At 43.2% G+C, this 27,712-nt stretch overlaps 1 protein-coding gene across 4 annotated transcripts in view; it reads right to left on the bottom strand.

The window, feature by feature from the left end:
• Positions 1-27,712, bottom strand: part of ARHGEF10 (Rho guanine nucleotide exchange factor 10) — a 197,701-nt gene that overhangs the window by 101,705 nt on the left and 68,284 nt on the right. For 3 of the 4 annotated variants that reach the window (XM_040428536.1, XM_040428538.1, XM_040428537.1), the window contains 4 exons: positions 20,395-20,511; positions 20,170-20,284; positions 14,807-14,919; positions 7,593-7,670 (listed from right to left, as the gene is read on the bottom strand). In XM_040428536.1, the coding sequence (XP_040284470.1) occupies positions 7,593-7,670; positions 14,807-14,919; positions 20,170-20,284; positions 20,395-20,511 (423 nt within the window). The remainder of the gene's footprint in view (positions 1-7,592; positions 7,671-14,806; positions 14,920-20,169; positions 20,285-20,394; positions 20,512-27,712) is intronic. The other variant, XM_040428539.1, reaches the window with a different exon arrangement.

Here is a 27,712-nt window from a genome sequence, read left to right as displayed (position 1 = left end):
TTGAAAAAAAATAAATGCTGGATCCTTTTTTTCGGATGACACCGGAAAGACGGATCCGGCATTTCAATGCATTTGTAAGACGGATCACAATCCTGATTTGTCTTACAAATGCCATCAGTTGGCACACGTTTTGACGGATCCGGTAGGCAGTTGCGCCGTTTTTCGTGATTTTCTGCGGACCCATTGATTTTCAATGGGTCCGTTGAAAACTCGGCTAATGCACCGTTTGCCATCTGCGTCCGTGATCCCAGTCCATCAAAAAAATATAACCTGTCGTATTATTTTTGCGGAAAACGGTTTGCGGACCGATTCAAGTCAATGGGACCGCTAAAAAACGCGGAGGCACACAAGATTGTCGTCCACGTCCGTTTTTTCCTATCATTTGCATGGCAAACCTGTCTTAGACTTTTTTTTTTACATTCCTTTATGTCTGGTGGTCCTTCAAAAATAAAGGAAGACACACGGAAACGGATCACGGAACGGAACACAACAACTGTCGTGTGCATGAGGCCTTATACTGACTATCCTCAGGAAAGATCATCAATATCCGATCACTGAAGGTACGACTTCAGGCGCCCCTGCGATCAGCGGTTTGACTAGCACTGCGTCCGCTTGGAAAATGACCTCCCTTTGCAGCGGTGACGTTGGTGTAATTACAGCGTCTTGGATGAGACGAGCAGTTGTAATTACACCACGCCGCCTCTACAAAGGAGAAGACATGCAGCCAATTTTAAAGAGGAACCCCAACCAATCTGATATTGAAGACCCAAGCCCTTTAACTCTCTGGATAAATGAAATTCACTTCAATAGCCAAAAAGCTGATGGCAGGTTCCCTTTAAACCCATTTTGTTCCTGGCTTTTCTTTTCTTTTCTTTTTTTTTCAATTAGCAAAGTAAGGCTACTTTCACACTGGCGTTTTTGGGTCCGCCTGTGAGATCCGTTTCAGGGCTCTCACAAGCGGCCCAAAACGGATCAGTTCAGCCCCAATGCATTCTGAATGGATAAGGATCCGCTCAGAATGCATCAGTTTGCCTCCATTCCACTCTGGAGGCGGACACGAGAAAGCTACTTGCAGCGTTTTGATGTCCATCTGACGAAACTGAGCAAAAGGGATCCGTCCTGACACACAATGTAAGTCAATAAGGACAGATCCGTTTTCACTGAGACAATATGGTACAACTGAAAACGGATCCGCCTCCCATTGACTGATACCAGACGGATCCGCACCTAACGCAGGTGTGAAAGTAGCCCAATTACAATACTTAGGCTTTTCTTTCCCCAGAAAATGACTATGTTCCTATGTGAACTCCTAATTAGTACAGTACAAGCTCCCCAATGGTTTGCGGATAATAAAAATGATTACAAGCAATAGCAGCTTTGTCAAATAGGACTCCATAGGGATACACTAAATAAAGGGGACATCTGCACAGAATACACGTACTAAACATCTGTGAGCAGAAGAAAACTCTCGGGCATGGCACCGCCAGAGTCCTGGCATTCCAGCTGTAATACCAGGAAGAGGAAACACATGTACTGTTCTCTAACTGCCACCTGCTTCCAATCCGTTTTATTCCCACCATGTAATGTAGGCTTCATGTCCCTGCATATCACAAGGGTTGTGTCCGGTGTGCAGTGGCTACATGTATAGGTGCAGATGCACAATGTCTCTTTAAGCAAATACTACTACTTCAATATATCCATGGGCTGCGGGTAAATAATAATAGGAGCACAATAGAAAGCGTGGGCCATTCTTCAAGATATGCTGGCAATGAGAAGAGATAGATCCCAAGTCACTGAACGTAAAAACATACAGCACAACATAAAAAAATGTCTGCATTGGCAAATTTTGATCACTTGGGTTCTGGGCAGTGAGATGCCCCCATGGGAAACAAACATGGATGAACACAGTGCATGCTTTTTCCCCCAGGAGTTGAGGAAAGTGGTGCCGTCTAATACAAAGTCCGATATACAGTTAACTAGCCCCAAATAGGGCACGGCATTATACCCAATTATACCCCTCACCTACGGTGTCCTTCTCCCATACCATGCAGACTGTAGGCCCTCTCCTTCTGTACCAGTCTAACTCGTCTTGTTAATGCTTCGTGCAATTACCTGCATTATGTATGTATACCCCTGTACTCATATGAACAGCACCATGGAATGAATGGGGCTATAATAATAAATAATAATAATCCATTTTAGTGATCAATGAGGTTCTCAGCACTTGGATCCAAACTTGTGACCCTTTCACGACTTTGTAGTACGGTAAAACAACTTTTTTTTAAATATATTTCTAAATGACACTTGACTAGTAACATACAAGGAGAACTAAGCTTTGGTTAACCCCTTGAAGACCTCTGGCATACATGTACGGTGGAACCAACACTTTAACCCCTTACTGACCAAGCGTTTTTCTTACTTTTTTCATTGTTGCCTTCCAAGAGCCATAACTTTTTTTATTTTTCCGTCTATGTAGCTATATGAGGGCTTGTTTTTTGCGGGACAAGTTGTAGTTTTTAATAGTGCCATTTTGGGGTACACATAACTTTCTGAATAAACTTTTATTAACTCTTTCTGGAAGATGTAAAAAAAAAAAACTGCAATACTGCTACTGAGTTTTTACATTATAACATAATATCTCTATTCTCTGGGTCAGTAGGATTACAGCGATACCAGAACATATAGATTCTTTTACGTTTTAATACGTTTTGTGCAGTAAAAACCCCTGCAAAATAATCTTTTTGCATTGCCACATGCCAAGACCCATAACGTTTTTTATTTTTCTTTCTATGGAGTTGTGTGTGGGCTTGATTTTTGCGGGACGACCTGTACTTTTCATTGGTATCATTTTTGGGTAAATAACACTTTTTGATCGCTTATTAAGTTTATTTGGTGGCGATTTTTGGGTGGTCATTATGGACGCGATGATACCAAATATGTGGAGGAGATTTTATTTTTGCATTTTTTGTTATTGAAAAGTATATTTTCAATGGGGGAAAAAAAAAGCATATTTTTTATTCTTTTAACCACTTAATAGTCCTACAAGGGAACTATAACAGGCATTCTTTTGATTGCTTTTAAAATGCAATGCACTTTAGGGATCGTACATTCTATTTTAATGTCAGTGCTACACTGACTGACCAGCAGGCTCCACCAGAGAGGCGCAGACTCCTGGGAAACACTCAAGGCAGGCTTGGGGACTACACCAGGTCCCAGCCAGCCTATACACACATTGGCACCCCGCAATCGCATTTGCAGGGTGCCGAAGGGAGTCCGTTCCCTCTGTCACCACTTACATGCTGCGGACGCCATTGACCACTACATGTAAGTGGTTATATAGCCCGGATCTGAACGCCTGCCGATGCGGGCTGTTAGAACAGGAGTGCAGCTCTCATACAGCGCTTAGACAGGGCAGCAGTGAAAAGGCAGTGGCCCAGCCTAAGGCCTCTTAGTGACCGCTGTAAAAAGGCATATGGGTGGTCGCTAAGGGGTTAAAGATGGCACACACTTATGAGCGCAGCGGGCGCAAGAGCCACCAGGTTGTTGCTGTTTAAAACAGCACTGGCGCAGGGCTAAATGTCTGTGATCAGCCATAAGGCCAATCGCAGACATTTAACCCCTCACTTGGCATGGTCAAATGTGACCATGGTATCTGAGCAGTGAAAATGCAGGAGCCACGTGCTCCCACACTCCTAGCACCTTTCCCGGCTGAGATTGGAGAGGTTGTTATATGCTAGTGATGGGCATCAGTGCCTCAAGCAGGCTCCAGGCTATCACTGGTATATATTTCAATACAGGCCTGCAAGTGGCAGCATTGTATTGGAATATACTGAATGCTGTGTTCTGTGATAAATATCCATCACAGAATACATATGGCAATCTAAGGATTGCTTGTACTGTCTCTTTTAAAATAAAAATGAATTTAATAAAAAAAAAAATCATAGGCATCACCGCTTCCAAAAACACCTGTTCTAATAAAACATAAAAGTATTTATAACATACAGCGAATGGCATAACAGAAAAAAAATATCAAAATGGCCCATTTGCAATTTTTTTGCTCACGTCACCTCCCCCCAAAAATTAAAAAGTATACGGCAGTAAAAAACAATAAAAAAAATAAATAAATAAATTTTACAAAGTTTTTATTTTTTTCACTATTAAAACTCAAGAAAAACTTTACATGTGGTATCGCCATAATCGTACTTACCCAGACAATAAAGGTAACAGGTCAGTTTCACCGCATAGGGAACGCAGTAAAAACAAAACCCATAAAACTGTGGCGGAATTGCGTTTTTTTTTCCCAATTCCACTCCATTTGGATTTTTTTTTTTTCAAGTTCCCACTACATCATATGCAATATTAAATAGTGACATTATAAAGTACAACATACGGCTATGTGAACAGAAAAATGAAAAAATGATGGCTCTGGTAAGGCTTGGAGTAAAAAACAAAAACGGAAAACCTTATAACATGGTTATAAGGGAAAATAATAGCATTCTGAATACAGAATGCAAAGTAAAATAGGGCTGGAGGGGTTAAAAAAAATATTAATTCATTTAACTCGCCTTAGTCCACTTGATCGCGATGCCCGGCATCTCCTTCTGTCTCCTGCGTTGAATAGAACTTGTGGTGAGCATTAAATACAGTTACAGGACCTTTGATGACGTCACTCCGGTCATCACATGGTACATCACATGATCTTTTACCATGGTGATGGATCATGTGATGACCGGAGTGACGTCAAAAGGTCCTGTAACTGTATTTAATGCTCACCACAGGTCCTATTCAACAAAGGAGACAGAAGGAGATGCCGGGCCGCGATCAAGTGGACTAAGGCGAGTTAAATTATTTTTTTTAACCCCTCCAGCGCTGTTTTACTAAGCATTCTGTATTCAGAATGCTATTATTTTCGCTTATAACCATGTTATAAGGGAAAATAATACAATCTACAGAACACCGATCCCAAGCCCGAACTTCTGTGAAGAAGTTCGGGTTTGGGTACCAAACATGCGCAATTTTTCTCACGCGCGTGCAAAACGCATTACAATGTTTTGCACTCGCGCGGAAAAATCGCGGGTGTTCCCGCAACGCACCCGCACATTTTCCCGCAACGCCCGTGTGAAACCAGCCTAAAGGTAACATATTGTCAGAAAGCGACATATTACATCAGGTAGTCATTATAAACATAATGTTTAAAAACTGGTGCTGTGATTAACCCATATAACAAGATTGTGAAATATTTCAGTTTTCATGCTGGCCACATGAGCATCACAATAAACAGATCCTTTTAACCCCTTCACTACCGAGCCACTTTTCACCTTAAATCCCAGGCCGATTTTTGAAAATATGACATGTGTCACTTTATGTGGTAATAACTTTAAAACACTTACTTATCCAGGCCATTCTGAGATTGTTTTCTCGTCATATATTGTATTGTTCATGACAGTGGTAAAATTGAGTCAAAAAATAAATAAAATGTATTTGTAAAAAAATACCAAATTTACCAAAAATTTGGAAAAATTAGCAAATTTCCAAATTTCAATTTCTCTACTTTTATAATAGATAGAAGGCTTAGAAGTTTAGAAGCAAATCTTGAAATTTTCAGAATTTCCAAAACCCACTTTTTAAGGACCAGTTCAGGTCTGAAGTCACTTTGTGAGGCTTACATAATAGAAACCAGCCAAAAATTACCCCATTTTAGAAACTACACCCCTCAAGGTATTCAAAACGGATTTTACAAACTTTGTTAACCCTTTTTCGGCAGATTTTTTCCCCACTAACGAAGCAAGGGTTAACAGCCAAACAAAACTCAATATTTATTGCCCTGATTCTGTAGTTTACAGAAACACCCCATACGTGGTCGTAAACTGCTGTACAGGCAGACGGCATTGCGCAGAAGGAAAGGAACGCCATATGGTTTTTGGAAAGCAGATTTCACTGGGATAATTTTTAAAGGGAACCGGTCACCTCCAAAAAACATCCCAAGCCGCCAGCAGTACCTGACAGTAGCCAGCAGCGTTTTTCCGACCATAATTTTCTTCCTGAAGGCCGATGCGGCTAAAGCTCCGAAAACCTTTTTTTTATCCCCCGCCCGCTTCACTAGTCATGCTTGAAGTCAAGGGGGCAGCGACCTCCTTGCTTCAAGTCAAGATAACCACGCTCCCTTCCCTGCCCCTTGGCTGTGACTGACCGTGCTTATGCAGAGAATTCGTAAAAGCCAGCCGAACTGCCGGCTGTCAGTCACTTGAAACTTAAAGAGAACCTGTCACCAGGATTTAGTGCATAGAGCTGGGGACATGGGCTGCTAGATGGCCACTAGCACATCTGCAATACCCAGTCCCCATAGCTCTGTGTGCTTTTATTGTGTTAAAAAACAGTTTTGATCCATATGCAAATGACCTGATATGAGTCCTGTATCCGGAGATGAGTCAAGCGGAAAGGAGCCCAGCACCACCCCGCGTCCTCCGAATCTCCTCCTTGCTGGCTGACGTCACAGAGCTGGAGCGCTGAAATCTCGCGATGCGCGAGCTAGCGCATGCGCAGTGTCGGCATCATGTTTATTCCCTGTACTGGCATCAGCACAGGGAACAAACTATGCATGCGCTAGCTCGCGCATCGCGAGATTTCGGCGCTCCAGCTCTGTGACGTCAGCCAGCAAGGAGGAGATTCGGAGGACGCGGGGCGGTGCTGGGCTCCTTTCCGCTGGACTCATCTCCGGATACAGGACTCATATCAGGTCATTTGTATATGGATCAAAACTGTTTTTTAACACAATAAAAGCGCAGAGAGCTGTGGGGACTGGGTATTGCAGATGTGCTAGTGGCCATCTAGCAGCTCATGTCCCCAGCTCTATGCACAAAATCCTGGTGACAGGTTCTCTTTAAACTTATTTTTTTTTACTTTATTTTTTTTCCCATTCTGAGACTTCAACTTTTGGGGGTCTGATCCCCTTTACAATACATTAGAATACTTCTGTATTGTAATGCATTGGCTGTAAGTGTATTATCACTGTAATACACTTACAGCCTGCTTGCCTGTGAGATCCAGGGGGCTGGATCTCACAGGCTCTCCCGGAAGGCAGCCACGATGCCAAGGAAGGCATCGGGCTGCCTTCTCTGCCATGGGGTCCCCGTAACAGCAGCGCGGAGACCCCATTGACACCGGCACCCGTGAGGATACCGCACGTGCCGCGGTCAGCGCTGACCGTGGCCGTGCAAGAGTTAATGCAACGGCATTGGTGTTTTCACAGATGCCGGAGCATACAGATGCCGGACCCCTGCCTCTGATAGAGCGGGCGCAGCTCCTGCAGCCGCCCGATCAGCGCGCCGTACCTGTACTGCGCTGGGATTTCTGTTCCGCATTTCTGCGCCGTACATGTACGGCGCTGGTATCCTAAGGGTTAAGAAAAGTCCAAACGTTATTTATCATCTATAGAAATCTAAATGAATACAACAAAAATTAAATACACTGCAGGACACATTCCCTTTAAAATATGACCTGCATCCAACTTTACAGCTTGAAATCTCAGCCTTTTATGTGTATAGTTTATGCCCAGACATTACTTTGCAATGGTTATAAAAACCTTATAGTACCTCGAGAATTCGTTTCAATGAGTCGACATAGTTTTTCTCGCTTTCCACAATCGATCCGAGAATGTATCTTCTAACAACCTATAAAAATAATTCACAGTTTTATTACAGATCTATAAACCGTGGTATGGAATATCTCCCCATCAACAGGAGAAAATACAATGCAAATACAATCCATTCAATATTGCAGCATGTCACTCCAGGTCTACAAACGCCAAATATAAGATATAATAATCCTGCTTCCCCGTTCTCAGGATGAGGCTCGGAGCCTCCTACAACTATGGCTCTGTTCACACTGCCATTAGGGTCCATCCTGTCACGCTTAGGCTACTTTCACACCTGCGTTCGGGTGTCCGCTCGTGAGCTCTGTTTGAAGGGGCTCACAAGCGGCCCCGAACGCAGCCGTCCAGCCGTAATGCATTCTCAGTGGAGGCGGATCCGTCTGGCAGCGTTCAGCCTCCGCTCCGCTCAGTGAGCGGACACCTGAACGCTGCTTGCAGCGTTCGGGTGTCCGCCTGGCCGTGCGGAGGCAAGCGGATCCGTCCAGACTTACAATGTAAGTCAATGGGGACGGATCCGTTTGAAGATGACACCATATGGCTCAATCTTCAAACGGATCCGTCCCCCATTGACTTTCAATGTAAAGTCAGGACGGATCCGTTCAGGCTACTTTCAGACTTAGAAATTTTTCTAAGTTATAATGCAGACGGATCCGTTCTGAACGGATGCAAACGTCTGCATTATAGGAGCGGATCTATCTGATGAAACATCAGACGGACCCGCTCCGAACGCTAGTGTGAAAGTAGCCTTACATTGTTGACAGCCACAATAGATTAGTATGTTGCAGATCCTTCATAACTCCCATGGCCAAAATGGCTCCAAATTGTACCATAGGGCATCTCGTGCTCCTTTACTTTGGAAATAGGAGCTCACAGTCATATCGATAACATCATCTGATGGATGGGTGGTTTACCCTTAAACATTTTTTATTTATTTTTTATAACGTTTATATTTATTTGATTTAGTGGGGTTATATAAAATTTAGCTTAAAGCGTATCTGTTACTAGAATATGCTACCCTATGTAGGAGATGCATACTATAGGGTCAGGTCCACTGTATTATTGGCCCAAACAATTGTGCGGTTTGGTTAATAAACAGAATACAGCTGCGTCACCCAATCGGTTTGACTTTGGGCTACTCCCAAGGGCATTATCCTGGCAGTCCCCTGGTATACACCCTTGAACCCCTATACAGGGATCTGGAATTCACTGCAGGGGAACCACCAGGCTGCTACCTCCTGGAATAGCTGCGGTGTGGTTGACTTCTGAACCAATGAGGTCAGAGGCACTCAAATAGTACAGAGAGATCAGGCAAAACTCGTAGTCAGGGACAGGCCAAGGTCAGGGCAGGCAGTTTGTGCAAATCCGAGAAACAATCCAAAAGGTCAGGTCAAGCATTGCAGAGTTAGTACGGTGAGCAGGCATGGGTTAGGTGGCAGAGGGTCAGAATCCAGGAGTTCGTACACAGACAGACAACAAATAATGCACAGGGACTAGTAAGCTAGATGACCTATTGTTGCCTAGGGAAAGGTGCCTTAAGTACCCCAGGGCTGCCAGTCATTGCCTGGTGAAGACTAGCACATGCACACACTGGCCCTTTAAGAGCTGGGGAGCACACACACCCTACAGAGAGATGAGGGCTGCCCAGCAAGTACAGGTTGCGGCCTACATTGCGGTGGAATACTGGTGGCCAGACACACTAATGGCGGGTAAAGAAGTGCCAGCAGGTCTGGTGGGACAGAATCAGCAGCAGTATAGTAAGTGGATCAATGCCCGTGCCCGGGGAGCAAGACAGCGCCAGGCACGGGCCGCCGACATCAGGACAGCATACACTTATGAGTTTGCTGAATTCATGAAGAGGGTTCTTCCGCCTGCTTGTTTTCTCCCACCTCCCTCGCCAATGACTGACAACTGCCGCATATACAGGCAGATACACGACACGATTCTAAGATTCTGCTTGCGTCTTGAGACTTTTAGCCAGAAACATGACTTTTCATGCATTTAAAAAAAAAATAAAAAAATGTTAGTCTGATGCAAAATTGCAGGAAGACGCCCAGGATTATAAAAAGCTGGGTGGCATTTTAACAATGTGCAGAAAATATAATGGTTTTGTGGGGTGGACAATATCTTATCTTATACTTCAAAACTGGGAAAATTATCCTGGAATGAAAAGGTTTAATATGGCACCTCTCTACTAATGCTGGGGGGAAATCTAATAAATGCCACAGTGGTTGTCAATCCACCAGGAGAGTAACGAGGCAAACATTTCTGCACCCAGTTATGGAGCACATAGGTCTACTGTATTTGGAGGCCCCTAACTAGCAGTCCTTAACCAAGTCCAGGAGTAAAAGGCCTCTGAACAACATTGCTGATTTCTTTTCACAGAATAGTGTAGGGGTGCCAGCCTGAACTCAGACTGCTTTGTAGGAGAAAATGTGCTGCCACATTCATCTGGCTCCCGTTTACTGCTGGAGGGGCACAGACAGAACTACAAAGCAATGTGTTACATGGCCAGCGGACCAGGGGGAGTGATGGAATGAGCTCAAGAGACAGAGGAAAAATACATGGAAAGCTGGAAACTGGTGACTGATGTATTCAAGGGTACTTTCACACTAGCGCTAAAGTTTTCCGGTATTAAATTCCGTCCTAGGGGCTCTATACCGGAAAAGAACTGATCAGTTTTATCCTAATACATTCTGAATGGAAAGCAATCCGTTCAGTATGCATCAGGATGTCTTCAGTTCAGTCCCTCTTACGGTATTTGGCAGCATGCTGCAGTATTTTCTCCGGCCAAAATTCTGAAACACTTGCCGGAATTAATTTCCATTAAAATGTATTAATGTCGGACTGGTACCAAGTGTTCTGGAAAACCGGATCCGGTTTCCCGGCCTGCGCATGTGCAGACCTTTAAATCTGTGGAAAAAATAAATACCGGATCCGTTTTTTCGGAGGACACCGGAGAGACGGATCCGGTATTTCAATGCATTTGCCAGACAGATCCGCACCTGGATCTGGTAACAAATCAAATGCTATCCGTTTGCATACGGATTTCCGGATCCGGCAGGCAGTTCCAGTGTCGGAACTGCCTGCCGGAATCCTCTAACGCAAGTGTGAAAGTACCCTTAGGGCAATTATACCCTCACAGCGGGCAGCATATTTATACTAAATATAGGGAAAACAGAAGGGCCTCAGAGCATAGAGCAGGTCTAGTGCTGGCACTTCCTAATATAGTACATAGGGGTGCGCTATAAAAACTAGAATCTTTATTCATATAGTGCCAACATATGCTGTGGCACATTCCAATTGGAGAGGTCTCTGCCCATAAGAGCCCACAATCTTGATATGTTCTATATCAATCTTGATGACCTATCCTCAGTATCAGATCGGCGGGGGTCTGTCTCCCAGCACCCCCGCTGATCAGCTGTTTGCAGAGAACACAGAGCTCTTCACCGTTTACCTGCTAGCAGTGAGCAGGTGTAAGTGCTGAGGATAGGTCATTATTATAGAAAACCAGTCAACCCCTTTACAGGCAGCCATACACACTCAAAAGTCGTCGGCCGACAGTTAGCTCTCCCGATTCCCTCACAACTCCCATCATACACATATACGTTCGGCTCAGCCAAATGTGTATTCAATTGGGAGAGGGAAGAAGGACCTACCAGACACTTCTAACAACCAATTATCTCCCGGAAGAGCAAAAGGATTGGGTGAAAATATTTATCTTGCCTGATCCCCTTCTACCCTCCTCCTTACTGACCTCATCTGTCAGAGAGAGTAAAGAGTTGCCCATATATACAGTATTAAACTGCTGGCCGAACCTGCCTTTATCTGCAGGTTCAGCTGACAATACACTTATGTGTATGGGGGGGCCTTTACACAAGCAGAGACTTGCCTTGCCCATCACTAACTCGGCCCCTCCATGCCAAAATTAAAAATTATATTTATCGTTGGAAGCCCCCGCTCAGCCGATGCGGATTGGATGCAGACCCATTCATTTCAACGGGGCCGCAAAAAATACGAAAAAAGCAAACTGTGCTGTCCGCATCCGTATGTTCATTCTGCAGTCCCGCAAAAAAGTTAGAACATGTCCTATTTTTGTCGGTTTGGTGGATAAGAATAAGTGTTGTTACAATGGGTCCGCACAAAAAAATGGATCCAACACAGACATCATCGTATTTTATGTGGATCCTCATTTTGCAGACCACAAAGTACATACAGTTGTGTGAATGCACCCTAATTCAGAGAGTGTACACATACAACTCCAACCTTGTATTACTTTCTGCACAAATCAGGGCATTCATAGTAAAGAAATGAAAAGGCATTCCTTAAAAAGGGATTGTCCGAGTTATTTTTTTGTTCTTTGTATGTTTCTAACTAGGCAAATGTAAGGGTTTTACCATGCACTTACTTCATCTGCCGTGGCCCCTTTCTCAGATTTCACTGAGGGTCACATGACCTGTGATGTCAGCTTCTCTCCCTGCTCTGATGATGTTTCGTGCACAAGCCTGAGAGAGCAGATTTGTCTGTGCACCACACGTCACTGTGCTGGCCACGTCCCCTGCACTGCCATCTGCTGCTGTCTTCCCTCTCCCTGGATTCTTCAGGAAACTTTAAACCCTTCAGCAGCAGAGAGGGCTGGAGGCTTTCCTTAGGAGCTGCAGGCAGTGAAGAGACACAGGATCTGTCCTCCTTATTCTACAGACACAAAGCTGACAGAATGGAGGAGTTCTGCAGAGCATTGCACAAGAACAGGTAGGGGGAAGATCCTGTGTGTATCAGCAGTGTCATTGTACAGCTGGGACTTGTAGTGCTACACATTCAACATGCTGCTGAGTATCCAAGCAGGCAGACATGTCACTCAGGGCAGCACGGTTATTCATTCGCTTTGCAGAGCAGGGGGAGGGGCAGAGATTGTTGTTATTGCAGGTAAAAAAAAAGAACCAGAGGATAACCAGAGAAATTAGCAAATAGAAATATTTTTTTTGCCCAAAACTTGTTTAGCTTATGTATATATTGCTTAGCATCAGATTTACAGTGCTATATATATTTTTTTTATAACTCTGACAACCCCTTTAACCCTTTCGCTACACATGTACAGCGCTGGAGCAATGTGTAAACATGGCGCCCACTCGCACATGCAGCGGGCGCCATGGCCGGCAGATCTCTGTTGTTTCAAACAGCAGAGACCTGCTGCTAATTACCGTGACTGGCAATAATGCCGATCGCGGTAATTAAATGCTTTAGATGCCGTGATCAAGTTAGATAACAGCATCTAAATGCGCAAAAACCTGGAAGCTCAAGCTCCTAGGCATCCTACCGATGCCCCGTGCGGCCAATTGAGGCATCGGTAGTTGCGCTGAACACTTTCATCCTCGCTGATGAGGCTGAAAGTGCTCATGCTGCAATTCTTATTTTAGCAGACCAGGATAAGAAATAAGCAATATTCAGTTTAAATCGCATTTTAAAAATCCCTGATAGAACAAAATTAAAAAAACATAATTTATAGGCTTGTATATGAGCCTCAAAATCATCACAAAAAATGAAAAAATAAAAGTTAAAAAATATATTTAAAGAAAGTTTAAATCACCCCCTCCTCATCCCCATTAAAAAATAAACACCTAAATAACAATAAAATATAAACACCATAGGTATCACCGCGACCAAAAACTCCCATACTATTAAAATGGAAAAAAAATTCCAATACGGCGAATGGCATAACAGAAAAAAAAAGGGTCAAAATGGCCGGTTTGCAATTTTTTCATTGCTTCTCTTACCCAAATAAATGAAATAAAATGTGATCAAAAAGTCACGCACACTCCAAAATGGCATCAATAGAAACTACGGATTGCCCCGCAAAAAATTAGCCCCTAAACAGCTCAGTAGACATAAGTATAAAAAAAAAGTTATGGGGGTCAGAATATGGTGATGTAAAAAAAACAACTTATTTTTTTAAACAAAGTTTACATTTATTTTTACACTATTTAGACATAAATCGTTGTAATCGTACTGACCCAGAGAATGAAGGACATGGGTCAGTTTTGCCGCAAACGAAATGCCGTGGGAACAAAACCCATAAAACGATGGAGGAATTATGTTTTGTTTTTTTCAATTCCACCCCATTTGGAATTTTTTTACCGATTCCCACTATATTTTATGCCATAATTAATAGTGGCATTAGAAAGTACAACTTGTCCCGCAATATAAAGCCCTCATACAGCTATGTGAACGGAAATACAAAAAAAAAAGTTATGGCTCAAGGAAAGAAAAATTAAAACGTAAAAACGAAAAAAACTTTGGTAGTGAAAGGGTTAAGGTCAGTCAGGACCTGGTAAAGGATGGATACGGCATCAACGGGCTAGCTAAGGCCAGGTTCATATTGCTGCTACACCTTCGACATCATTTCCATTGTTCTGTTCCTTCATAGAAACAGAACAATGAAAGTGACGGAGGTGCTGGATCCAGGGACAAGAATAAAAGATGTTTAAAAGCAGAACAACTTATGTAATCTTCTAGTACAATAAATCATATGCTTCTAAATTGTGGTGCACTGCCAGGAAATTCTCCCAGCACACAGCATACGCTGACTATGGTGGTATCATCCTGCTGCCCCCTTTCTAACAGTCCCACCGAACCAAACAATGGATACGGAGTGAATGTAACCTTACTCCTAATGACGTACTGCTTGGGCAGAGTTCACATCACATTAAGAGCATGCCTCAGGAGGCTGCAAATATCCCATGGTATATGGTGTAAATAAAATCACCAAGAGGCTCCTACTGTAAATAAAGACATACAGCATGCTATACTTTTTTGCTTCACTCCTTTGTATGACAATCTGCAGCCTACTACACCAATCTGAGGGGAAAAAGATATACCAACCTACACAAGCTTGATGGAGGCTAGAACCACACTCTTATCCATAGGACTTAAATTTGCCTGATTGAGGTTAAGTTTGGCCAAACGTAGGGCTGAACATGATGTATACATAGCCTTAGCCTGCGTCTCTACATCATAGACTAGACTGTCCACTAGATGGCGGTCTCAACAAAACAATGCAAAGTCAGCACTGTATGGTAGAATTACGTACTACATACAATAGACATACTGTATAATTCAGGCCAATGGCGCTATTATATAAGTATTCAGAGAATGGTGTACCTGCTGCTGGGTTAGTCCTTCTGGCATTGGGGACATGATGGCCTCAGTATGCACACAGTCCACATCGATGAATAAATTTAACTCTTCATCCTCAATACAAACAGATTTACGGTCTAAAATCCAAAGAAAACATATTAGCTTTATCCAATATAACTTTGCAAAAACGTTCTTATGTGTACAAGTAGAACCAAAGAATGCACACGTCTAAAGGCTCAAAAAAATAGACTGCAACTAATAGCAGGGAGCAGATCTACTACATGCTGGAGCAAATACGTTTACAATAAAAAGAAATGTGTGTAATGAACGCCATGTGGCTGCCTGCATGTCTGACGCCTAAAGCATACTTACTTTACCGTGTATGAATACATTCAGCATAGGGAATGCCACTATTGCTGCATACTGACTGCTGACTTTTTATGTCTTCTCAGTATTCAGACGTGGTCGAAAGTACAGTCGTGGCCAAAAGTTTTGAGAATGACACAAATATTAGTTTTCACAAAGTTTGCTGCTAAACTGCTTTTAGATCTTTGTTTCAGTTATTTCTGTGATGTAGTGAAATATAATTACACGCACTTCATACGTTTCAAAGGCTTTTATCGACAATTACATGACATTTATGCAAAGAGTCAGTATTTGCAGTGTTGGCCCTTCTTTTTCAGGACCTCTGCAATTCGACTGGGCATGCTCTCAATCAACTTCTGGGCCAATTCCTGACTGATAGCAACCCATTCTTTCATAATCACTTCTTGGAGTTTGTCAGAATTAGTGGGTTTTTGTTTGTCCACCCGCCTCTTGAGGACGACCACAAGTTCTCAATGGGATTAAGATCTGGGGAGTTTCCGGGCCATGGACCCAAAATGTCAACGTTTTGGTCCCCGAGACACTTAGTTATCACTTTTGCCTTATGGCACGGTGCTCCATCGTGCTGGAAAATACATTGTTCTTCACCAAACTGTTGTTGGATTGTTGGAAGAAGTTGCTGTTGGAGGGTGTTTTGGTACCATTCTTTATTCATGGCTGTGTTTTTGGGCAAAATTGTGAGTGAGCCCACTCCCTTGGATGAGAAGCAACCCCACACATGAATGGTCTCAGGATGCTTTACTGTTGGCATGATACAGGACTGATGGTAGCGCTCACCTTTTCTTCTCCGGACAAGCCTTTTTCCAGATGCCCCAAACAATCGGAAAGAGGCTTCATCGGAGAATATGACTTTGCCCCAGTCCTCAGCAGTCCATTCACCATACTTTCGGCAGAAGATCAATCTGTCCCTGATGTTTATTTTGGAGAGAAGTGGCTTCTTTGCTGCCCTTCTTGACACCAGGCCATCTTCCAAAAGTCTTCGCCTCACTGTGCGTGCAGATGCGCTCACACCTGCCTGCTGCCATTCCTGAGCAAGCTCTGCACTGGTGGCACTCCGATCCCACAGCTGAATCCTCTTTAGGAGACGATCCTGGCGCTTGCTGGACTTTCTTGGACACCCTTAAGCCTTCTTAACAAGAATTGAACCTCTTTCCTTGAAGTTCTTGATGATCCTATAAATTGTTGATTGAGGTGCAATCTTAGTAGCCACAATATCCTTGCCTGTGAAGCCATTTTTATGCAACGCAATGATGGCTGCACGCGTTTCTTTGCAGGTCACCATGGTTAACAATGGAAGAAAAATGATTTCAAGCATCACCCTCCTTTTAACATGTCAAGTCTGCCATTTTAACCCAATCAGCCTGACATAATGATCTCCAGCCTTGTGCTCGTCAACATTCTCACCTGAGTTAACAAGACGATTACTGAAATGATCTCAGCAGGTCCTTTAATGACAGCAATGAAATGCAGTGGAAAGGTTTTTTTGGGATTAAGTTAATTTTCATGGCAAAGAAGGACTATGCAATTCATCTGATCACTCTTCATAACATTCTGGAGTATATGCAAATTGCTATTATAAAAACTTAAGCAGCAACTTTTCCAATTTCCAATATTTATGTAATTCTCAAAACTTTTGGCCACGACTGTACGTCATTCTTTTCAATGCTTACAGGGGGTGTCCAGAGGGTAAGACATTTTTAGGAAAAGGATCACAGTGGGTTGGGAGAAAAAATAAAAAATTATGCCCACCTCACCGACCCTCCGCAACTCTGGTTCCAAGCTTACTGGGTCCCCACTGGTCTCATCTCATCACACAGGAAAAGCAATCTCAGGCAAACAGTGGCCACGGCGGTCACCTGCCTCTGAGTGTTAAGACAGGACTAGGAAGCAGAGACCAGTGGGGGTCTGGTAAGCGTTGGAAGCGGAGAGGCAGGAGGTCGGTGAGGTAAATATGACTTTTTTATTGTTTAACCCACTTTGAGCCATTTCCTAAAAAAATACTCCAGTCTGCAAACCTCCCATTGCATAGTCAGTTCCAAACTGAAATATTATGGATATCCTGAAGTAGAGATGACTGAATGAAAGAGCTCTTGAGCAGTGAGGGGCTGTCCCCTGTTGCTCAAGAGGCACCCTTCTGCCTGTGCATGTGCCATTACATTTCTGGGGACTGGCGCATGAGCCAAAACCACAGAACAGGTACAAATCTTTCCATGATACCTCATCTCTTTGGAGGCTCCAGTCCTGGTTTTGGCTCACAATCACTGATGGAAATCACTGACCAAACACTGACGTGTGAAAGAAACCTAAGGAAGCTTAGGAAGGCAGTAAGACAGTGCACCCTATGAATCTTTAAAGGCAGGATGAAATGGCACATCCATGGCAGAATGCCAGCCTCAGATTGCTACTGCAGATGACATGTGTGAACAGACCTGTTACAGCTTCCACACAGTGCTAGCAATCAACTAGCATAAAGACATTACTGTTATGCAAATCATTTATCACTTCATAACTAAACAGATATACCATTAAAGGGGTCCTCTCACTTCAGCAAATGACATTTATCAAGTAGAGAAAGTGAATACAAGCCACTTACTAATGTATTGTTTGCTGGCTTCATTCATTTTTCCATCGCATTATACACTTTCCGGGGGTTACGATTGGGCTTAAGCGCATCGACCTTCAGGTCACAAATCCGATGTCGGTTTGTTTGAATACTTTGGCTCCACACATTTCGTATAGCAGGGATGGCCAACCTGCGGCTCTCCAGCTGTTGCAAAACTACAACTCCCAGCATGCCCAGACTGCCTACAGCTAACAGATTTATTTAACCAATCATTAGTAACAGGAGTCGTCCCGGAAGATTGGAAATTGGCAAATGTCGTGCCCATTCACAAGAAAGGTAGTAGGGAGGAATCGAGCAACTATAGACCAGTGAGTCTGACATCAATAGTAGGCAAATTAATGGAAACCCTATTAAAGGATAGGATTGTGGAACATCTAAAATCCCATGGATTGCAAGATGAAAAACAACATGGGTTTACTTCAGGGAGATCAAGTCAAACAAAACTTATAGATTTTTTTGACTGGTTGACTAAAATAATAGACGGTGGAGGTGCAGTAGACATCTCATATCTAGATTTTAGTAAGGCTTTTGACACTGTCCCACATAGAAGACTTATCAATAAACTGCAGTCATTGAGCATGGACTCCCATATTGTTGAGTGGATTAGGCAGTGGCTGAGTGACAGACAACAGAGGGTTGTAGTCAATGGAGAACATTCAAAACAAGGTCATGTTACCAGTGGGGTTCCACAGGGATCTGTACTGGGACCAATTTTGTTTAATATCTTCTTAAGTGATATTGCAAAATGCCTCGATGGGAAGGTGTGTCTTTTTGCTGATGACACAAAGATATGTAACAGGGTTGATGTTCCTGGAGGGAAACGCCAAATGGAAAAGGATTTAGGAAAACTAGAAGAATGGTCAGAACTCTGGCAACTGAAATTTAATGTGGATAAGTGCAAGATAATGCACCTGGGGCGTAAAAACCCAAGGGCAGAATATAGAATATTTGACACAGTCCTGACCTCAGTATCTGAGGAAAGGGATTTAGGAGTAATTATTTCAGAAGACTTAAAGGTGGGAAGACAATGTAATAGGGCAGCACGAAATGCCAGCAGAATGCTTGGATGTATAGGGAGAGGTATAAGCAGTAGAAAGAGTGAAGTGCTTATGCCGCTGTACAGAACACTGGTGAGACCTCACTTGGAGTATTGTGCGCAGTACTGGAGGCCATATCTCCAGAAGGATATAGATACTCTAGAGAGAGTTCAGAGAAGAGCTACTAAACTAGTACATGGATTGCAGGATAAAACTTACCAGGAAAGGTTAAAGGACCTTAACATGTATAGCTTGGAAGAAAGAAGAGACAGAGGGGATATGATAGAAACTTTTAAATACATAAAGGGAATCAACTCTGTAAAGGAGGAGAGCATATTTAAAAGAAGAAAAACTACCACAAGAGGACACAGTTTTAAATTAGAGGGGCAAAGGTTTAAAACTAATATCAGGAAGTATTACTTTACTGAGAGAGTAGTGGATGCATGGAATAGCCTTCCTGCAGAAGTGGTAGCTGCAAATACAGTAAAGGGGTTTAAGCGTGCATGGGATAGGCATATGGCTATCCTTCATATAAGATAGGGCCAGGGGCTATCCATAGTATTCAGATATATTGGGCAGACTAGATGGGCCAAATGGTTCTTATCTGCCGACACATTCTATGTTTCTATGTTTCTACAGCAGGGCATGGTGGGAATTGTAGTTTTACAACAGTTGGAGAGCCACAAGTAGGCCATCCCTGTCCTATAGTGTGCAAGTACTGCCACCGGTGATGGTTTGTAGGGTGGTTGTAACTAGGCTTGAGGGAATCGACCTTTGGATCATAGATCCGAAGTCAATTCGTTCAAATACTTTGGGTCTACGGAGCCAATACATTTTCATGCTGTACAGATACATCATTAAAATATAAGTATTTGCACAAGTAGTCTTCGGAGCTATTATCTGAAGGTCTATTCCCTCAAGCCTAGTTACAACCACCCTACAAACTATCACCAGTGGCCGTACTTGCAAACTATAGGAAAAAGCGCCAGCCTACACGTACACCCGTGGTCCCGGCCACCAGGGAGGCCAGCGCTTTTCCCTATAGCGTGCAAGCATGACCACCGCTGCTGGATTGCGGGGTGGTCAAAACCCCTGGATACAAGTATTGTGTTATAAGATGGAAAAAAATTATCACGCCAGCAAAGGAGGCAATATGGAAAATCACAATACATTAATAAGTGCCTTGTAGAGAACGTTAATACATGATACACGCCATTTGCTGAAGTGACACAACCCCTTTAAGAGGTGACCATATTAGCATACATGTCCTCTTCACAGGAAGCACCCAGGGGCAGCTTCTCCAAGCCGTGTCATTTGAATCTCAACGAGTTAATAGACCGTACCATGCAAAACAAAAGATTTTGTTCGGATGTAGGAGCGACCCTTCTTCACAGCAGCCTTCGTTTTCTCAAGTCCGTCTTTTGTGCCTTCCTTTGCAGCCTTCATCAGTCTCTGCATCTAAATCACAGAGCACAACAGAGGTAGGTAAAGAATGGTGTAACACGAGGGGTCTAGGAGGACGTACTGTTCATGCGCTAAATGAGGAGCTAGAATCTCGGCTACATCACCTTGAGTTCATGTTTGTGTTTTAACTGTTGGATCTCTACTCCTCCCACTTTGTTTGCCACCAAATCTTTCATCTTTTGCTCGTAGTGCTGTTTTATACGTGTAAGGTCCTGAGAAAGCTAAACGGAGAAATATGGTATAATCTGTGTGAATTGAAATGTAACACTTGAGCATTTTTTTTTTTTTTTTTTTTTCCATCCTTTTGAAATAGTCAGAATGGCTCTATCATATAAAGGGTGTGCGTCCATCCTGGAGTAAAAGGAAAATCTGGGCACCTGAATCTCAGACACAACTATCTGTGCCAGGCAATACCAGCACTGTGGTAGTTTAGGTAGGCGTTCTATACAGAGCACTATAGAGCCAGGCCATGCTCAGGAAACGCATCAGAAGATCCCTTTAAAACCTTTTTCACAGTGAATCTGTCACCTGGTACCTGTAAGTAAAACCAGTCTGCCCTCGTTGCCCCCAGGTATAATTTTATGGTATCTTTTAATTTACCATACCTGTGAAAATTACTTGTAGGGTGATCCGATCAGATGGCAGAGGGAGACCCTTCCCTCTGTTTAACTTCCCAGATGCCACGGTTGCTATTGACTGCGACAATCACCGATCCCGGTCATTGCGGCCGGTTGTCAGTTGTAATGCAAAGCCAGTGCCCGCTTCTTACACTCCATGCACATCCACAACGTAGAGTAATGTCATGGTGCGTATAGGAGTTCCAGGGTTACTCCCCACTCTACATTTTTTGGATACTGTATCCGCAGGAACATGATCTGGTATGTTACATTATCTTAATCCATCTGTCTGGAAGCACTGCAGGGTCTTTACAATCCCTTGGCACAACATAAAAAAAGGTGCAGCCAACTGAGTACCTGAAATAATCCTTGGCAAACAACCCTCGTAGAGTGCGCCTCCTAACACGAAAACTAGACTGCTTCTGAATCCTTAGGCCTTGTAAGCCGCTACTGAATTCTTCTAACTTCAGCCATATAAGCTACCATAATGCCAATATTTCTGTCAGTCGGCCAAGCCCAGAGGACAAGTCTGAGAGGAATCATGTCTGCAGTCCCTGGAACCCTCTTCACCATACAGAAGCTTCCTCACTCTGTAGATGCATGTCTGACTCCTGCAAACATCAGCTGGTCTGCCACCGCTTCACATGAAAAAACTCGCATCTATAAATGATCCAGATAAAGCACTTAAAGGGAACCTGTCACCAGTTTTATGGTGTCCTAACTAAGGGCAACATAAATATTTGATTGATTCTCTTAACACAATGCTGGGTCACTTTCTTTAATTGACCCAGTCAATCTGCCAACATCTTGCATTGAAAAGCTGATAATGATGAGTCCTGAATATTCATGAGCTCCTGACTCTCCCCGCCCACCTGCTGCTGAGTGACAGTTTGTTTCCATAGGAATCAGCAGCAGGTGGGCAGGGGAGTGGCTATAGCTTTGAATTAAATATACGCTGGACTCAATGACATCACGCTGGACTCAAATCAGCTCATTAGCATGCGGCATCTTTGTGTGTATATTATGAGGTAACCATCTGTCACACCAGTAAGTGAATACATCTAAGGCACTTTTTAGTAGTTAATGATTGTATATAATTAGTTAGATTATAATCAAATATCCACATGACAGGTTCCCTTTAATGTAAAGATCAGACACAAAGTTCAGAGTGTGCTTCTGCGTTTCAAGCCCTCTGGTCCTCAGCAGGCCACCATTAAGAAACAGATGGTTAGAAACCGTCCATCTACAGTACCTACAGCCTAGCTAGGCTAATGATGTGCAATAATTACCTACACTATCGGGTTGTGAAAAAACAAAAAAAATAAATAAAATGTGACACTTCCTATCCTGTAGAGATAATTTCTCAGCAGGCATCTCATTATCATCACAGGGAGATGATCAAATATTTTCTGCAGCACATTTCACCGTGTTAATACGATATGTGCGGCCGACTAATAGAAACTGTATGGGGATGAACGGAACAATCATTTGTCCCCATTCTCCTTATGACTACTGCATGTGATTGCCACTTAACAAGCACTGATCAACATGCTGCAAGGCCGATCGGTGGACGGTAATGGGTAGAAATCTGCCTCTTTCAAAGAACCCTTCACAAGGTCCAGCCCAGGGGGCTCAACCAGACATTTCAGTCAAGACCCTGATAATGACTTCCTGCATCTGTATTAGGAAGCACATGGCTGAGCACTGAACAGAAACGCTACATGCAGTAAGTGCACATGAGGATTCACTGCACTAGGTCTGGGGTGTTTTCAGTTTTGGCATGTTTTAAGGGGTTAAACTAAAATTATACAGCCTAATAAAATCAAAAAAAATTTCCTTTTCCAGATAGAACATGCTGCTAAAGGAAAAATACAGTAACTCTCTAACGGGATAATCACTCAAGATGAAGGAATTTGCTGAAACATTCCTGAACACTTGCATCATTCCTTGGCCTAAAAAGGCTCGGCTCAGAAATCCTATCACATAGCCCTCAAGACAGCAATGACAGTCCAGTACATATTAATGCCCAATCACACACAGAAAAAACATAGTAATGTGTACCTATGAGACTGGCTGACCTGTTACATGTGCGCTTGGCATCTGAAGACATCTGTCTTGGTCCTGTGTTCATATGTGCCCACATTGTTTTAATATATGTAATATATGTAAATGAGCCTCTAGGAGCAATGGGCTCAGCTCTCTCTGCAATGGCAACGCCCCAATTGCTCCAAGAGACTCATTTGCATATATTAAAACTTCATGTTATGTCAAAATTGCTATTTTTTTGGTTCCAAAAGATAAAATAATGAACGTTATTTACTACACCAGGCATGGTCAACCTGCGGCCCTCCAGCTGTAGGCTGATAGCTGTAGGCTGTTCGGGCATGCTGGGACTTGTAGTTTTGCAACAGCTGGAGGGCCGCAGGTTGAGCATGCCTGGCCTACACTACATGAACCCCAAAATGGCACCCAAAAACAAACGACAATTCGTTCTGCAAAATTGTAGGTCTCATATAGTTAAACTGGAGAAAAAAAAAATATATTTTAACATTTTTTGTTGTGACCGCTGGGACACAGAGGGGGAAAATATTACTGGGCCTAAAATTAGTTATGTCACTAAGGGGTTAAAATGCATTTGTGTCCCACTAGATTTTCTTCAGACAAATGCTGAACTCTTTCCAGTTTCAATGTTAAGGGGTTAAATGGGTTGTGAAGTGGCTTGGGGTACTTTCACACTAGCGTTTTTCTTTTCCGGCGCTGAGTTCCATCACAGGGGCTCCATACCGGAAAAGAACTGATCAGTTTTATCCCCATGCATTCTGAATGGAGAGTAATCCGTTCAGGATGCATCAGGATGTCTTCAGTTCAGTCTTTTTGACTGATCAGGCAAAAGATAAAACTGCAGCATGCTACGGTTTTATCTCCAGCGAAATAAAGTGAATGCCTGAATGCCGGATGCAGCATTTTTTTTTCCATAGGAAGGTATTAGTGCCGGATCTGGCATTCAAAATACGTGATTGCATGCGCAGACCCAAAAAAAGGTGAAAAAAAAAAAAAAGCCAAATCTGTTTTGCCGGATGACACCGGAAAGACGGATCCAGCATTTTTATGACTGATCAGGCATTTTATCAGACTGATCAGGATCCTGATCAGTCTTACAAATGCCATCAGTTGGCATACGTTTTGCCGGATCCGGCAGGCAGTTTCGGCGACGGAACTGCTTGACGGATCACTCTGCCGCAAGTGTGAAAGTAGCCTAAATATTAATAGGTCCCTGGCTCCCCCGCCAATCAGCTGTCTGAAGGGGTCACGGCACTGGTGCGAGAGCTGCATTGCGAGTGGCATTGCTGTGTAATTACAACGGCTCCGTCCCATTCACTTGAGTTAAACCCCTGGCAAATTGATATTGATGCCTTATTTTGAGAATACGGTAGGTCATCAATATTAAAAAGGGATATTCCAGTTTTTATTTTGTTTATATAATGAGAAATCGTACAATTTTCTCATATATATGTATTTAAAATTCTGCGTACATACCTTTCTTATATTAGGCAGTAGACCCGTATATGCAGAATAATGGTATAGCCCATGTATCAGTCCTGTGTAATGCATCCATGGCTTCAGTCACAGATCGCCTGTTCAGGTAATTTTATTCCCTAAAAAAAGTCTCACGTGTACCAAATATGCGTTAGACTTTTCCCTGCATTTATGAGCGCAGGGCGCGCTGTGAACGGCACAGGTAGTGGAGCGATGCTGCTGGTGCCTGAAATATCCAATAACAAAGCTCCGTACAGCAAGGAGTGTTGTTACCAGTCGCTTGCGATCTTCATATATAACGACAGGCACACACCAGGCAGCTCTAGCAGCGGGTGCTGCCCACACTCTACAGCACCATGCACAGGAACTAGATCAGTGCCTGCCTTCGGCCCCATACTGGTGAACATGGCTGCTGCTGTGCCTTCAGCTGCTACTCTGGATGAGTTCAGTAAGTTAGCTACCGTTTTTGTGTGGTGAGGGGCACTGTGGTTAGAGGGGGCACGGGTATCAGTGTAACATCTCTGCAGCATGTGTATTCATCTGTCGTGTGGTGTATGGGCAGAGAATGAGCCGTGGCACTGCAGCCTCCAGTGTGTGTATGCTCTGAAAAGGAGGAGGGGGCATGCCCCTGGCGCTGCTACTCTGAAGTGGCCCTTTACATTTGAAGTGCAGCAGGGTGAGAGGCAGACAGTGGCAGGGAGGCCTCTCTGCAGTCCTTAGTCTGGAGATAGTCCCTCTCCATAGCGCTGGTTCACTCCCATGTTACAGGACATATGTGTATATGACGTGTCATAGTCATAGGATCAACTGCTGGAGGGTTCCAGTGCTAATGAAGTCTCAGAGCACCCAAACATGCCTGTAACTCCATGGATCTCTGGGCAGCTATGACACCTGTATCCTGAAGGCTGTTGCGGCCTACTCATTCTTTCTGTCAGTGGACCCTTCACTTTTATGACCTGTCTGTCTTGTGTCTTAAATGCTAGTGATAAAGTACAGGGAAGATGCACTATATTGGACTGTACGTTATCACTTCACTATAATTGTCTGCTGTGCTATAATTGCCTGATATTATTAAAGGTCCCTTTACACAGGACGATATTACAGCGTTCCTTCCCGACAACCTGCTGATCGCTGGTGGAGGAGACCGATGCATTTACATGCAGTGATCTCCTCCAGAGTATGGGGAGGGGTGATAGCTAATGACATCACTCCTCCGCATACTGTCTCGTTTGCTGGCAGGCGATCATGTGTACACAGCACAATCTGCTGCCGGTAAACGATCAATTTTGCGTGCGCACAAACGACTGGATTACCCGATGAATAAGCGTTCAGCTCGCTCATCAGGTAATCGGTGGTACATTTACACCGGCAGATCATCGCTAATGAGCGTTACTATGAACACTTGTTATCAATAATCTGTGCGATTCTTGGTCTGTGTAAAGGGCCCTTTAGACTAGTAATGGTTCTCCTGCATAAATACCAACCTCTTAGTCCATGTTCACACCACTGCTATTTATTTCTGTTGTTCTGCTCCATCAGATGTGGAGAACAACAAAAATAACAGAAGGGCCGGATTGGGCACATAATTGACCCGAACGGAGATGATAAAACTCTTTAACTATAATAGAGTCTGTTTAGTTTCCGCTTGGGTCTCTTTACCAAACAAAAAAGTTCTGCATTCAAGGCTTTTTTGTCTGGTCTTTTTGACAGAATCTGTGACAAAGGCCCCGAATGGAGCCACCAACGCAGATGTAAATAAGTCCTTAACATCATCTCAGCCTACATATTATTTATTTGAATTACTGCAACTTTCGTACTTCTCCTCAGCTAAAAATACTCCTCAAAAATGTTGGAGTACTTTTGCTCTTCCGGAAAAAATTTAGTGCTACCTCTGGCATCCGTTATGTGACACCCTACATATCATGTAACTTCTGACATTCAGTAAGCAAAAGTGTTAAATGATGTACATGTGCTGGATCAGCACACATCCATTTGATAATTAAATATAACTAGTGCTGGAATAATGGTTTTATTGTGGTTATTACAGTAACTACATTACTGTATGCATTTACATGGCCACCTACCTCTAGGTGATGTAAAAGGACTGCTTGTCTCTAGGTGATGTCAATAATTATTTTTTTTCTTTAGGGAAAGGCTACTGTATGGATATAAGTGTATGCAAGCAAAATGTTAAATAGATGTACATTAGAAAATTGTATAACATCCTGTTCTCTAAACAATTAAGCTACTGCAAAACCCCTTTAAATCTTCTGGATAAATATGGTTTTAATTTGGGCGAGTTCAAGAGATAAGTTCTTGGCACACACATTTTTTGGCCAGGCACACTAACTGCACGGACAAGCCGATTACGAACTTCACTGCTGAACACAAAAGTGACATAAACCCAACTATTCCAGCGATGGAGAGAGGTGATCTCTAAGGCTACTTTCTCACTAGCGTTTTTTGGGGATCATGGATCAGCAAAAACGCTTCCATTACAATAATACAACCACGTGCATGTCTTCTATAGCCATGATGGATCCATTCAGAATGCATTAGGGCAAAACTGATCCGTTTTGGACCCCTTGTGAGAGCCCTGAACGGATCTCACAAACGGAAAGCCAAAACGCTAAGGCAGTGCAGAAACACACATCCCAAGGTTACAGATGCCTCCCTTGCTGGCTGCTCGGGACACTGTTAATGTAATGTTCAAACGTACCCTCTTGTAATTATACATTAGAAGCATAAGTGTTATCTAAAGTTATAAGAAACAAACAGTAATAGACATATTCTTCTGAAGAGCGAGAGTGACGTGTACACGGACTGGTAATGCAGAATGTAATGTGGTAAAGAGCTCCTGGGTGGTTATCCATTACAAAGACACAACCTGTTAGCTCGTGTTATGCGAAGAATGAATATACGATTATTAACTGCCTTATCACATAAATAAGCGTAGATCACAATAACAGAGCATGAAATAAATGTAAACCAGTCGTTGAATGTTTGGGTGAAACTCCCCAAGATGGCCTTATACAAAGATCTGCCAAGCCCATAAAATGTTCATTTGTATCTATCATCTAACCAGGCACATGAGGTAGGCCATTGCCAAGACCGTGACCTCTAAACAAAAAAGCTTTCTACTCCATGAGGAGCAGCCAAGATTGGACTGCTTATTAGGCCAGGTTCATATAGGGCAGTTTGATCCACTTTTTTTATTTTTTTTAGGCAAACCCAGGAACGGAGCCTAAAGAGAAGAAAGAACTTGCTG

Source organism: Bufo bufo, chromosome 4 (genome assembly GCF_905171765.1).
Source record: "Bufo bufo chromosome 4, aBufBuf1.1, whole genome shotgun sequence".
NCBI classification, from domain to species: domain Eukaryota; kingdom Metazoa; phylum Chordata; class Amphibia; order Anura; family Bufonidae; genus Bufo; species Bufo bufo.
The sequence above is the reverse complement of the archived record's forward strand: the minus strand, read 5'-3'. Positions and strand labels throughout refer to the sequence as shown.